The sequence below is a fragment of the Salvelinus alpinus genome, chromosome 2 (assembly GCF_045679555.1).
Source record: "Salvelinus alpinus chromosome 2, SLU_Salpinus.1, whole genome shotgun sequence".
NCBI classification, from domain to species: Eukaryota; Metazoa; Chordata; class Actinopteri; order Salmoniformes; family Salmonidae; genus Salvelinus; species Salvelinus alpinus.
This window is the reverse complement of record NC_092087.1, coordinates 118910943-118925080: the sequence shown is the minus strand read 5'-3', so window position 1 is coordinate 118925080 and position 14138 is coordinate 118910943. Positions and strand designations below refer to the sequence as shown.

General features: G+C 44.8%; 1 protein-coding gene across 3 annotated transcripts in view; it reads right to left on the bottom strand.

The window, feature by feature from the left end:
* The window catches only part of ints15 (integrator complex subunit 15), a 37432-nt gene that overhangs the window by 14297 nt on the left and 8997 nt on the right, over positions 1-14138 (bottom strand). For all 3 annotated transcript variants that reach the window (XM_071390298.1, XM_071390300.1, XM_071390299.1), the window contains 2 exons: positions 4679-4785; positions 2572-2740 (listed from right to left, as the gene is read on the bottom strand). In XM_071390298.1, the coding sequence (XP_071246399.1) occupies positions 2572-2740; positions 4679-4785 (276 nt within the window). The remainder of the gene's footprint in view (positions 1-2571; positions 2741-4678; positions 4786-14138) is intronic.

Sequence of the window (14138 nt, the reverse complement as noted above, 5' to 3'; positions counted from 1 at the left end):
GTTGGCTGATAGTAGATGGACAGGCTAGTGATTTAGCTGTTCGTTACTCATCTTGTTGGCTGATAGTAGATGGACAGGCTAGTGATTTAGCTGTTCGTTACTCATCTTGTTGGCTGATAGTAGATGGACAGGCTAGTGATTTAGCTGTTCGTTACTCATCTTGTTGGCTGATAGTAGATGGACAGGCTAGTGATTTAGCTGTTCGTTACTCATCTTGTTGGCTGATAGTAGATGGACAGGCTAGTGATGTAGCTGTTCGTTACTCATCTTGTTGGCTGATAGTAGATGGACAGGCTAGTGATTTAGCTGTTCGTTACTCATCTTGTTGGCTGATAGTAGATGGACAGGCTAGTGATTTAGCTGTTCGTTACTCATCTTGTTGGCTGATAGTAGATGGACAGGCTAGTGATTTAGCTGTTCGTTACTCATCTTGTTGGCTGATAGTAGATGGACAGGCTAGTGATTTAGCTGTTCGTTACTCATCTTGTTGGCTGATAGTAGATTGACAGGCTAGTGATTTAGCTGTTCGTTACTCATCTTGTTGGCTGATAGTAGATGGACAGGCTAGTGATTTAGTTGTTCGTTATTCATCTTGTTGGCTGATAGTAGATTGACAGGCTAGTGATTTAGTTGTTCGTTACTCATCTTGTTGGCTGATAGTAGATGGACAGGCTAGTGATTTAGTTGTTCGTTACTCATCTTGTTGGCTGATAGTAGATGGACAGGCTAGTGATTTAGCTGTTCGTTACTCATCTTGTTGGCTGATAGTAGATGGACAGGCTAGTGATTTAGCTGTTCGTTACTCATCTTGTTGGCTGATAGTAGATGGACAGGCTAGTGATTTAGCTGTTCGTTACTCATCTTGTTGGCTGATAGTAGATGGACAGGCTAGTGATTTAGCTGTTCGTTACTCATCTTGTTGGCTGATAGTAGATGGACAGGCTAGTGATTTAGCTGTTCGTTACTCATCTTGTTGGCTGATAGTAGATGGACAGGCTAGTGATTTAGCTGTTCGTTACTCATCTTGTTGGCTGATAGTAGATGGACAGGCTAGTGATTTAGCTGTTCGTTACTCATCTTGTTGGCTGATAGTAGATGGACAGGCTAGTGATTTAGCTGTTCGTTACTCATCTTGTTGGCTGATAGTAGATGGACAGGCTAGTGATTTAGCTGTTCGTTACTCATCTTGTTGGCTGATAGTAGATGGACAGGCTAGTGATTTAGCTGTTCGTTACTCATCTTGTTGGCTGATAGTAGATGGACAGGCTAGTGATTTAGCTGTTCGTTACTCATCTTGTTGGCTGATAGTAGATGGACAGGCTAGTGATTTAGCTGTTCGTTACTCATCTTGTTGGCTGATAGTAGATGGACAGGCTAGTGATTTAGCTGTTCGTTACTCATCTTGTTGGCTGATAGTAGATGGACAGGCTAGTGATTTAGCTGTTCGTTACTCATCTTGTTGGCTGATAGTAGATGGACAGGCTAGTGATTTAGCTGTTCGTTACTCATCTTGTTGGCTGATAGTAGATGGACAGGCTAGTGATTTAGCTGTTCGTTACTCATCTTGTTGGCTGATAGTAGATGGACAGGCTAGTGATTTAGCTGTTCGTTACTCATCTTGTTGGCTGATAGTAGATGGACAGGCTAGTGATTTAGCTGTTCGTTACTCATCTTGTTGGCTGATAGTAGATGGACAGGCTAGTGATTTAGCTGTTCGTTACTCATCTTGTTGGCTGATAGTAGATGGACAGGCTAGTGATTTAGCTGTTCGTTACTCATCTTGTTGGCTGATAGTAGATGGACAGGCTAGTGATTTAGCTGTTCGTTACTCATCTTGTTGGCTGATAGTAGATGGACAGGCTAGTGATTTAGCTGTTCGTTACTCATCTTGTTGGCTGATAGTAGATGGACAGGCTAGTGATGTAGCTGTTCGTTACTCATCTTGTTGGCTAGTGATTTAGCTGTTCGTTATTCATCTTGTTGGCTGATAGTAGATGGACAGGCTAGTGATTTAGCTGTTCGTTACTCATCTTGTTGGCTGATAGTAGATGGACAGGCTAGTGATTTAGCTGTTACTCATCTTGTTGGCTGATAGTAGATGGACAGGCTTGTGATTTAGCTGTTCGTTACTCATCTTGTTGGCTGATAGTAGATTGACAGGCTAGTGATTTAGCTGTTACTCATCTTGTTGGCTGAGGAACATGTGGACAGTTCTCCTAACATCTTTAAAGTGGGATTCCAGTCAGGAAGCGTTGCATCCTCCACTTACACCTTCTGTTCAGATGAATTACCATAAATGTTATTTCTGTCATTCTGAGCACTGTGGCTGGACCCAATGCATATGGGTCTGGTCAATTAAAACGCTGCCGTCAAATGTCTGGCAACACATTTTCCTCACGGTGTGTGTACCTGTAGAGGTCATACAGGGTGGTAACAGCAGTGTGTGTACCTGTAGAGAGGTCATACAGGGTGGTAACAGCAGTGTGTGTACCTGTAGAGAGGTCATACAGGGTGGTAACAGCAGTGTGTACCTGTAGAGGTCATACAGGGTGGTAACAGCAGTGTGTGTACCTGTAGAGAGGTCATACAGGGTGGTAACAGCAGTGATGAACTGGCAGCAGAATGGAGGACAGGAACAGCTGAGGTTGTTGAGTGTTGGAACCACGGAACCAGGAAGTAGTGAACAATAGTCATCCACGAGCACTCTGGCTAGTCTTCTACAGTAGACAGGGTGGGTCCGCTGGAACACACACAATACCAATTCATTTCTGGGTAACAATTAAGTACCTCACTGGGATTGTTTTACATTAAAATGGTCAAAAAAGAAATAAAAATAGCTTCTTAGCAAAGAGCAACTTCTCATGCAAGAATTTAGCTCGGACTGTCTGGGAGTGGTCTGAGTGGGGAAGTGAAAACAGAAAACTAGTCGTTATTGGCCGAGAGGTTGGGAAAGCTCTTTCTTATTGGTCTATTAACTAATTTACCGCCTGACATTTCAGGCAGTCTTTTCAAACAACTCTTACACTAAAATGGTATTATCATATAGTGTGGAAATATACACTGCTCAAAAAAATAAAAGGGAACACTTAAACAACACAATGTAACTCCAAGTCAATCACACTTCTGTGAAATCAAACTGTCCACTTAGGAAGCAACACTGATTGACAATAAATTTCACATGCTGTTGTGCAAATGGAATAGACAAAAGGTGGAAATTATAGGCAATTAGCAAGACACCCCCAATAAAGGAGTGGTTCTGCAGGTGGTGACCACAGACCACTTCTCAGTTCCTATGCTTCCTGGCTGATGTTTTGGTCACTTTTGAATGCTGGCGGTGCTTTCACTCTAGTGGTAGCATGAGACGGAGTCTACAACCCACACAAGTGGCTCAGGTAGTGCAGCTCATCCAGGATGGCACATCAATGCGAGCTGTGGCAAGAAGGTTTGCTGCGTCTGTCAGCGTAGAGTCCAGAGCATGGAGGCGCTACCAGGAGACAGGCCAGTACATCAGGAGACGTGGAGGAGGCCGTAGGAGGGCAACAACCCAGCAGCAGGACCGCTACCTCCGCCTTTGTGCAAGGAGGAGCACTGCCAGAGCCCTGCAAAATGACCTCCAGCAGGATGTAGTCTCTGGTGCTAGCTACTGTTTACCTCTAGCAGGATGTAGTCTCTGGTGCTAGCTACGGTTTACCTCTACCAGGATATAGCCTCTGGTACTAGCTACTGTTTACCTCTAGCAGGATGTAGTCTCTGGTGCTAGCTACTGTTTACCTCTAGCAGGATGTAGCCTCTGGTACTAGCTACTGTTTACCTCTAGCAGGATGTAGTCTCTGGTGCTAGCTACGGTTTACCTCTACCAGGATGTAGCCTCTGGTAATAGCTACTGTTTACCTCTACCAGGATGTAGTCTCTGGTGCTAGCTACGGTTTACCTCTACCAGGATGTAGCCTCTGGTGCTAGCTACGGTTTACCTCTACCAGGATGTAGTCTCTGGTGCTAGCTACGGTTTACCTCTACCAGGATATAGTCTCTGGTGCTAGCTACGGTTTACCTCTACCAGGATGTAGCCTCTGGTGCTAGCTACGGTTTACCTCTACCAGGATATAGTCTCTGGTGCTAGCTACGGTTTACCTCTACCAGGATATAGTCTCTGGTGCTAGCTACGGTTTACCTCTACCAGGATGTAGTCTCTGGTGCTAGCTACGGTTTACCTCTACCAGGATATAGTCTCTGGTGCTAGCTACGGTTTACCTCTACCAGGATGTAGCCTCTGGTGCTAGCTATGGTTTACCTCTACCAGGATATAGTCTCTGGTGCTAGCTATGGTTTACCTCTACCAGGATATAGTCTATTATTAATAACCTATACCTAAATCACTCCATAGACCTGTCCTGTCCACGGTAAGTGAAGGTGTGTTATTGATAACCTATACCTAAATCACTCCATAGACCTGTCCTGTCCACGGTAAGTGAAGGTGTGTTATTGATAACCTATACCTAAATCACTCCATAGACCTGTCCTGTCCACGGTAAGTGAAGGTGTGTTATTGATAACCTATACCTAAATCACTCCATAGACCTGTCCTGTCCACGGTAAGTGAAGGTGTGTTATTGATAACCTATACCTAAATCACTCCATAGACCTGTCCTGTCCACGGTGAAGGTGTGTGTGTACTAACCTGTAACCAGGTAGCAGCACACTCCAGGATGGGGACCCTGCCCACAGCGATCGCCATGGAGACTAGCTTGCCGAGCAACGCCATGCGACTCTCGTCAGCCTGGTTACCTTGGCGATAGAAGGAAAAGTAAAACACAGATTTAATAAAACTTGAACACACACACAGAAGACACACACACACTGAAGACACACAATGAGGCCCACCGTGAAGCCCATTTCTTTAAGGTATCTGTGACCAACAGATGCATATCTGTATTCCCAGTCATGTCAAATCCATAGATTATATATTTCAGACTAATTCCCTCATATGACCTGTAAGTGTAAGATCTTTGAACCTGTTGCCTGTTGTGATTCTAGTTCTGATCAGGATATCTACAGAAATAAGACGGGCTACTGTTGTGATTCTAGTTCTGATCAGGATATCTACAGTAATAAGACAGGCTACTGTTGTGATTCTAGTTCTGATCAGGATATCTACAGAAATACGACAGGCTACTGTTGTGATTCTAGTTCTGATCAGGATATCTACAGAAATAAGACGGGCTACTGTTGTGATTCTAGTTCTGATCAGGATATCTACAGAAATAAGACGGGCTACTGTTGTGATTCTAGTTCTGATCAGGATATCTACAGTAATAAGACAGGCTACTGTTGTGATTCTAGTTCTGATCAGGATATCTACAGAAATAAGACGGGCTACTGTTGTGATTCTAGTTCTGATCAGGATATCTACAGAAATAAGACAGGCTACTGTTGTGATTCTAGTTCTGATCAGGATATCTACAGAAATAAGACGGGCTACTGTTGTGATTCTAGTTCTGATCAGGATATCTACAGAAATAAGACGGGCTACTGTTGTGATTCTAGTTCTGATCAGGATATCTACAGAAATAAGACGGGCTACTGTTGTGATTCTAGTTCTGATCAGGATATCTACAGAAATAAGACAGGCTACTGTTGTGATTCTAGTTCTGATCAGGATATCTACAGAAATAAGACAGGCTACTGTTGTGATTCTAGTTCTGATCAGGATATCTACAGAAATAAGACAGGCTACTGTTGTGATTCTAGTTCTGATCAGGATATCTACAGAAATAAGACGGGCTACTGTTGTGATTCTAGTTCTGATCAGGATATCTACAGAAATAAGACAGGCTACTGTTGTGATTCTAGTTCTGATCAGGATATTTACAGAAATAAGACAGGCTACTGTTGTGATTCTAGTTCTGATCAGGATATCTACAGAAATAAGACGGGCTACTGTTGTGATTCTAGTTCTGATCAGGATATCTACAGAAATAAGACAGGCTACTGTTGTGATTCTAGTTCTGATCAGGATATCTACAGTAATAAGACAGGCTACTGTTGTGATTCTAGTTCTGATCAGGATATCTACAGAAATAAGACAGGCTACTGTTGTGATTCTAGTTCTGATCAGGATATCTACAGAAATAAGACAGGCTACTGTTGTGATTCTAGTTCTGATCAGGATATCTACAGTAATAAGACAGGCTACTGTTGTGATTCTAGTTCTGATCAGGATATCTACAGAAATAAGACAGGCTACTGTTGTGATTCTAGTTCTGATCAGGATATCTACAGAAATAAGACGGGCTACTGTTGTGATTCTAGTTCTGATCAGGATATCTACAGAAATAAGACAGGCTACTGTTGTGATTCTAGTTCTGATCAGGATATCTACAGAAATAAGACAGGCTACTGTTGTGATTCTAGTTCTGATCAGGATATCTACAGAAATAAGACAGGCTACTGTTGTGATTCTAGTTCTCTTAACACCATCCAGTCCCACCCTTCAACTCCATCCAACCCCTCCCATCTCTTAACACCATCCAGTCCCTTCAGCTCCATCCAACCCCTCCCATCTCTTAACACCATCCAGTCCCTTCAGCTCCATCCATTCCCTCCCATCTCTTAACACCATCCAGTCCCACCCTTCAGCTCCATCCAACCCCTCCCATCTCTTAACACCATCCAGTCCCAGTCTTCAGCTCCATCCAACCCCTCCCATCTCTCTCTTATCACCATCCAGTCCCAACATTCAGCTCCATCCAACCCCTCCCATCTCTTAACACCATCCAGTCCCTTCAGCTCCATCCAACCCCTCCCATCTCTTAACACCATCCAGTCCCTTCAGCTCCATTCAACCCCGCCCATCTCTTAACACCATCCAGTCCCAACCTTCAGCTCGATCCAACCCCTCCCATCTCTTAACACCATCCAGTCCCTTCAGCTCCATCCAACCCCTCCCATCTCTTAACACCATCCAGTCCCTTCAGCTCCATTCAACCCCTCCCATCTCTTAACACCATCCAGTCCCTTAAGCTCCATCCAACCCCTCCCATCTCTTAACACCATCCAGTCCCTTCAGCTCCATTCAACCCCTCCCATCTCTTAACACCATCCAGTCCCTTCAGCTCCATCCAACCCCTCCCATCTCTTAACACCATCCAGTCCCTTCAGCTCCATCCAACCCCTCCCATCTCTTAACACCATCCAGTCCCTTCAGCTCCATCCAACCCCTCCCATCTCTCTCTTAACACCATCCAGTCCCTCCCTTCAGCTCCATCCAACCCCTCCCATCTCTTAACACCATCCAGTCCCTTCAGCTCCATCCAACCCCTCCCATCTCTTAACACCATCCAGTCCCTTCAGCTCCATCCAACCCCTCCCATCTCTTAACACCATCCAGTCCCTTCAGCTCCATCCAACCCCTCCCATCTCTTAACACCATCCAGTCCCCCCTTCAGCTCCATCCAACCCCTCCCATCTCTCAACACCATCCATCTCTTAACACCATCCAGTCCCTTCAGCTCCATCCAACCCCTCCCATCTCTTAACACCATCCAGTCCCTTCAGCTCCATCCAACCCCTCCCATCTCTTAACACCATCCAGTCCCCCCTTCAGCTCCATCCAACCCCTCCCATTTCTCAACACCATCCATCTCTTAACACCATCCAGTCCCTTCAGCTCCATCCAACCCCTCCCATCTCTTAACACCATCCAGTCCCTTCAGCTCCATCCAACCCCTCCCATCTCTTAACACCATCCAGTCCCTTCAGCTCCATCCAACCCCTCCCATCTCTTAACACCATCCAGTCCCTCCCTTCAGCTCCATCCAACCCCTCCCATCTCTTAACACCATCCAGTCCCTTCAGCTCCATCCAACCCCTCCCATCTCTTAACACCATCCAGTCCCTCCCTTCAGCTCCATCCAACCCCTCCCATCTCTTAACACCATCCAGTCCCTCCCTTCAGCTCCATCCAACCCCTCCCATCTCTTAACACCATCCAGTCCCTTCAGCTCCATCCATTCCCTCCCATCTCTTAACACCATCCAGTCCCTTCAGCTCCATCCAACCCCTCCCATCTCTTAACACCATCCAGTCCCTTCAGCTCCATCCAACCCCTCCCATATCTTAACACCATCCAGTCCCTTCAGCTCCATCCAACCCCTCCCATCTCTCAACACCATCCAGTCCCAGTCTTCAGCTACATCCAACCCCTCCCATCTCTTAACACCATCCATATTGGATTTCTATTTACCAGATAGTTCTTAACTGTGATGCTTCACAAAAGTTCTGAACCTTTCTATTCTCAGTTTTAATATTAATTTAGTTTTACACTGTTCCAAAATGTCAGAAAAGGTATATTCATAATAACCCTCCTTTTTATTGTTATTACTATTATAGTAATCATCATTAAAATAAGTCATTATCATTAGTAGACTTAGTATAGAACCACCGTGGAGCTTAGTTTTAATATCGTAACTTACTTGGGCTACTGTATCAATCACTTAGTGGTTCATGTCATCACACAGTATACGACTCATTCATGATGTGAAAGCCTAACACTAAATTAAATAAAGCGACCATTGAATAATTAGTGTAAACAACAAATAGGCCCAAACCGTTCCATTTCGGAAATTGCATCACGAATGAATGTGACTGTTTAGTCTCTGCTGTAATAAAGGCTTTACAACAAAACATTACAACAGACTCTCTGGTAGGCTTATAAATGATTTAGTGTTGTTCACATGGTTCCAAATGGTCAGAGAAATTATATTGTAATCTGACAGCACCTGTTTGGCTCACATAATAGGAACGCAGCTCTTACCTGCTCTCCAGTACTTTCCACACATCTGACTTCCCCTTTACCTCCAGATCAAACAATCAACTGTTTCAAAACATCTGACTTCCCCTTTACCTCCAGATCAAACAATCAACTGTTTCAAAACATCTGACTTCCCCTTTACCTCCAGATCAGACAGTAAACAGTCCCCCGTTTCAAAACATCTGACTTCCCCTTTACCTCCAGATCAAACAGTAAACAATCGCCCGTTTCAAAACATCTGACTTCCCCTTTACCTCCAGATCAAACAGTAAACAATCGCCCGTTTCAAAACATCTGACTTCCCCTTTACCTCCAGATCAAACAGTAAACAATCCCCCGTTTCAAAACATCTGACTTCCCCTTTACCTCCAGATCAAACAATCCCCCGTTTCAAATGTATTTGTCACGTCATCTGCATCACTTGTTACGACGATCAGTCTGCAATAACCAATGTATTGATGCGACTATGATGCTACAGGTCCCTATTGCTATAGGTCCATATCACTATGATATGCTATAGGTCAGGCCCTATTGGTCACGTGCATGCGATGCGTACATGTTTCACGTAACGAGAGCAGGTTGCGGGAATAGGGAATGTTTTCACTAAACAAGTGAGGGATTTCGGGATCAGAACTTTTCAGTCAGAAATGGCTGTAATTATGGTGCAGCTTCAAATCAAATGTTATTAGTCAGATGACTGACCAGCCCTTAAACAGGTGTAGACCTCACAGTGAAATACTGACTGACCAGCCCTTAACCCATAGGTGTAGACCTCAGTGAAATGCTGACTGACCAGCCCTTAACCAACAGGTGTAGACCTCACAGTGAAATGCTGACTGACCAGCCCTTAACCAACAGGTGTAGACCTCACAGTGAAATGCTGACTGACCAGCCCTTAACCAACAGGTGTAGACCTCACAGTGAAATGCTGACTGACCAGCCCTTAACCAACAGGTGTAGACCTCACAATGAAATGCTGACTGACCAGCCCTTAACCAACAGGTGTAGTAGACCTCACAGTGAAATGCTGACTGACCAGCCCTTAACCAACAGGTGTAGACCTCACAGTGAAATGCTGAGAGACCAGCCCTTAACCAACAGGTGTAGACCTCACAGTGAAATGCTGACTGACCAGCCCTTAACCAACAGGTGTAGACCTCACAGTGAAATGCTGACTGACCAGCCCTTAACCAATAGGTGTAGACCTCACAGTGAAATACTGACTGACCAGCCCTTAACCAACAGGTGTAGACCTCACAGTGAAATGCTGACTGACCAGCCCTTAACCAACAGGTGTAGACCTCACAGTGAAATGCTGACTGACCAGCCCTTAACCAACAGGTGTAGACCTCACAGTGAAATGCTGACTGACCAGCCCTTAACCAACAGGTGTAGACCTCACAGTGAAATGCTGAGAGACCAGCCCTTAACCAACAGGTGTAGACCTCACAGTGAAATGCTGACTGACCAGCCCTTAACCAACAGGTGTAGACCTCACAGTGAAATGCTGACTGACCAGCCCTTAACCAACAGGCGTAGACCTCACAGTGAAATGCTGACTGACCAGCCCTTAACCAACAGGTGTAGACCTCACAGTGAAATACAGACTGACCAGCCCTTAACCAACAGGTGTAGACCTCACAGTGAAATGCTGACTGACCAGCCCTTAACCAATAGGTGTAGACCTCACAGTGAAATGCTGACTGACCAGCCCTTAACCAACAGGTGTAGACCTCACAGTGAAATGCAGACTGACCAGCCCTTAACCAACAGGTGTAGACCTCACAGTGAAATGCTGACTGACCAGCCCTTAACCAACAGGTGTAGACCTCACAGTGAAATGCTGACTGACCAGCCCTTAACCAATAGGTGTAGACCTCACAGTGAAATGCTGACTGACCAGCCCTTAACCAACAGGTGTAGACCTCACAGTGAAATGCTGACAGACCAGCCCTTAACCAACAGGTGTAGACCTCACAGTGAAATAATGACTGACCAGCCCTTAACCAACAGGTGTAGACCTCACAGTGAAATACTGACTGACCAGCCCTTAACCAACAGGTGTAGACCTCACAGTGAAATGCTGACTGTCCAGCCCTTAACCTATAGGTGGACTGATCAACCACTACAGGAAGTGTTTGGTTGGAGTCATTACAGCTAAAGGTGAACTGATCAACAACTACAGGAAGTGTTTGGTTGGAGTCATTGCAGCTAAAGGTGGACTGATCAACAACTACAGGAAGTGTTTGGTTGGAGTCATTGCAGCTAAAGGTGGACTGATCAACAACTACAGGAAGTGTTTGGTTGGAGTCATTGCAGCTAAAGGTGGACTGATCAACAACTACAGGAAGTGTTTGGTTGGAGTCATTACAGCTAAAGGTGGACTGATCAACAACTACAGGAAGTGTTTGGTTGGAGTCATTACAGCTAAAGGTGGCCTGATCAACAACTACAGGAAGTGTTTGGTTGGAGTTATTGCAGCTAAAGGTGGACTGATCATCAACTACAGGAAGTGGTGGGAGTCATTACAGCTAAAGGTGAACTGTTCAACAACTACAGGAAGTGGTTGGAGTCATTACAGCTAAAGGTGGACTGATCAACAACTACAGGAAGTGGTTGGAGTCATTACAGCTAAAGGTGGACTGATCAACAACTACAGGAAGTGGTTGGAGTCATTACAGCTAAAGGTGGACTGATCAACAACTACAGGAAGTGTTTGGTTGGAGTCATTGCAGCTAAAGGTGGACTGATCAACAACTACAGGAAGTGTTTGGTTGGAGTCATTACAGCTAAAGGTGGACTGATCAACAACTACAGGAAGTGTTTGGTTGGAGTCATTACAGCTAAAGGTGGCCTGATCAACAACTACAGGAAGTGGTTGGAGTCATTACAGCTAAAGGTGGACTGATCAACCACTACAGGAAGTGTTTGGTTGGAGTCATTACAGCTAAAGGTGGACTGATCAACAACTACAGGAAGTGTTTGGTTGGAGTCATTACAGCTAAAGGTGGCCTGATCAACAACTACAGGAAGTGTTTGGTTGGAGTCATTACAGCTAAAGGTGGACTGATCAACAACTACAGGAAGTGTTTGGTTGGAGTCATTACAGCTAAAGGTGGACTGATCAACAACTACAGGAAGTGTTTGGTGGGAGTCATTACAGCTAAAGGTGGACTGATCAACAACTACAGGAAGTGTTTGGTGGGAGTCATTACAGCTAAAGGTGGACTGATCAACAACTACAGGAAGTGGTTGGTTGGAGTCATTACAGCTAAAGGTGGACTGATCAACAACTACAGGAAGTGTTTGGTTGGAGTCATTACAGCTAAAGGTGGGCTGATCAACAACTACAGGAAGTGTTTGGTTGGAGTCATTACAGCTAAAGGTGGACTGCTCAACAACTACAGGAAGTGGTTGGAGTCATTACAGCTAAAGGTGGACTGATCAACAACTACAGGAAGTGGTTGGAGTCATTACAGCTAAAGGTGGTACAACCTACTTTTCACACAGGGGCATTGGCTGTTGCATAACTTTGTTTATATAATAAATGAAATAAGATATTTGTTCACTCAGGTTCCTTTGATCTAATATTACGTTTTGGTTGAAGATCTGATAATATTCAGTATCAAAAATATGCAAAAGGCAAGAAAATTTGAAAGGGGCAAATATCGCACACACACATGGTAGAGTGAACAGAGAAGATGAGTTGGGGTCAGGGTTAAAGATCACCTTGTAGAGTGAACAGATGAGTTAGGGTCAGGGTTAAAGATCACCTTGTAGAGTGAACAGATGAGTTAGGGTCAGGGTTAAAGATCACCTTGTAGAGTGAACAGATGAGTTAGGGTCAGGGGTTAAAGATCACCTTGTAGAGTGAACAGGGCAGAGAAGATGAGTTAGGGTCAGGGTTAAAGATCACCTTGTAGAGTGAACAGATGAGTTAGGGTCAGGGGTTAAAGATCACCTTGTAGAGTGAACAGGGCAGAGAAGATGAGTTAGGGTCAGGGTTAAAGATCACCTTGTAGAGTGAACAGATGAGTTAGGGTCAAGGTTAAAGATCACCTTGTAGAGTGAACAGATGAGTTAGGGTCAGGGTTAAAGATCTCCTTGTAGAGTGAACAGATGAGTTAGGGTCAGGGGTTAAAGATCACCTTGTAGAGTGAACAGATGAGTTAGGGTCAGGGTTAAAGATCTCCTTGTAGAGTGAACAGATGAGTTAGGGTCAGGGGTTAAAGATCACCTTGTAGAGTGAACAGGGCAGAGAAGATGAGTTAGGGTCAGGGGTTAAAGATCACCTTGTAGAGTGAACAGATGAGTTAGGGTCAGGGGTTAAAGATCACCTTGTAGAGTGAACAGGGCAGAGAAGATGATTTAGGGTCAGGGGTTAAAGATCACCTTGTAGAGTGAACAGGGCAGAGAAGATGAGTTAGGGTCAGGGGTTAAAGATCACCTTGTAGAGTGAACAGATGAGTTAGGGTCAGGGTTAAAGATCACCTTGTAGAGTGAACAGCTGAGTTAGGGTCAGGGTTAAAGATCACCTTGTAGAGTGAACAGGGCAGAGAAGATGAGTTAGGGTCAGGGGTTAAAGATCACCTTGTAGAGTGAACAGATGAGTTAGGGTCAGGGGTTAAAGATCACCTTGTAGAGTGAACAGATGAGTTAGGGTCAGGGTTAAAGATCACCTTGTAGAGTGAACAGATGAGTTAGGGTCAGGGGTTAAAGATCACCTTGTAGAGTGAACAGGGCAGAGAAGATGAGTTAGGGTCAGGGGTTAAAGATCACCTTGTAGAGTGAACAGGGCAGAGAAGATGAGTTAGGGTCAGGGGTTAAAGATCACCTTGTAGAGTGAACAGGGCAGAGAAGATGAGTTAGGGTCAGGGGTTAAAGATCACCTTGTAGAGTGAACAGATGAGTTAGGGTCAGGGGTTAAAGATCACCTTGTAGAGTGAACAGGGCAGAGAAGATGAGTTAGGGTCAGGGGTTAAAGATCACCTTGTAGAGTGAACAGATGAGTTAGGGTCAGGGTTAAAGATCACCTTGTAGAGTGAACAGATGAGTTAGGGTCAGGGGTTAAAGATCACCTTGTAGAGTGAACAGGGCAGAGAAGATGAGTTAGGGTCAGGGGTTAAAGATCACCTTGTAGAGTGAACAGATGAGTTAGGGTCAGGGTTAAAGATCACCTTGTAGAGTGAACAGATGAGTTAGGGTCAGGGGTTAAAGATCACCTTGTAGAGTGAACAGGGCAGAGAAGATGAGTTAGGGTCAGGGGTTAAAGATCACCTTGTAGAGTGAACAGATGAGTTAGGGTCAGGGTTAAAGATCACCTTGTAGA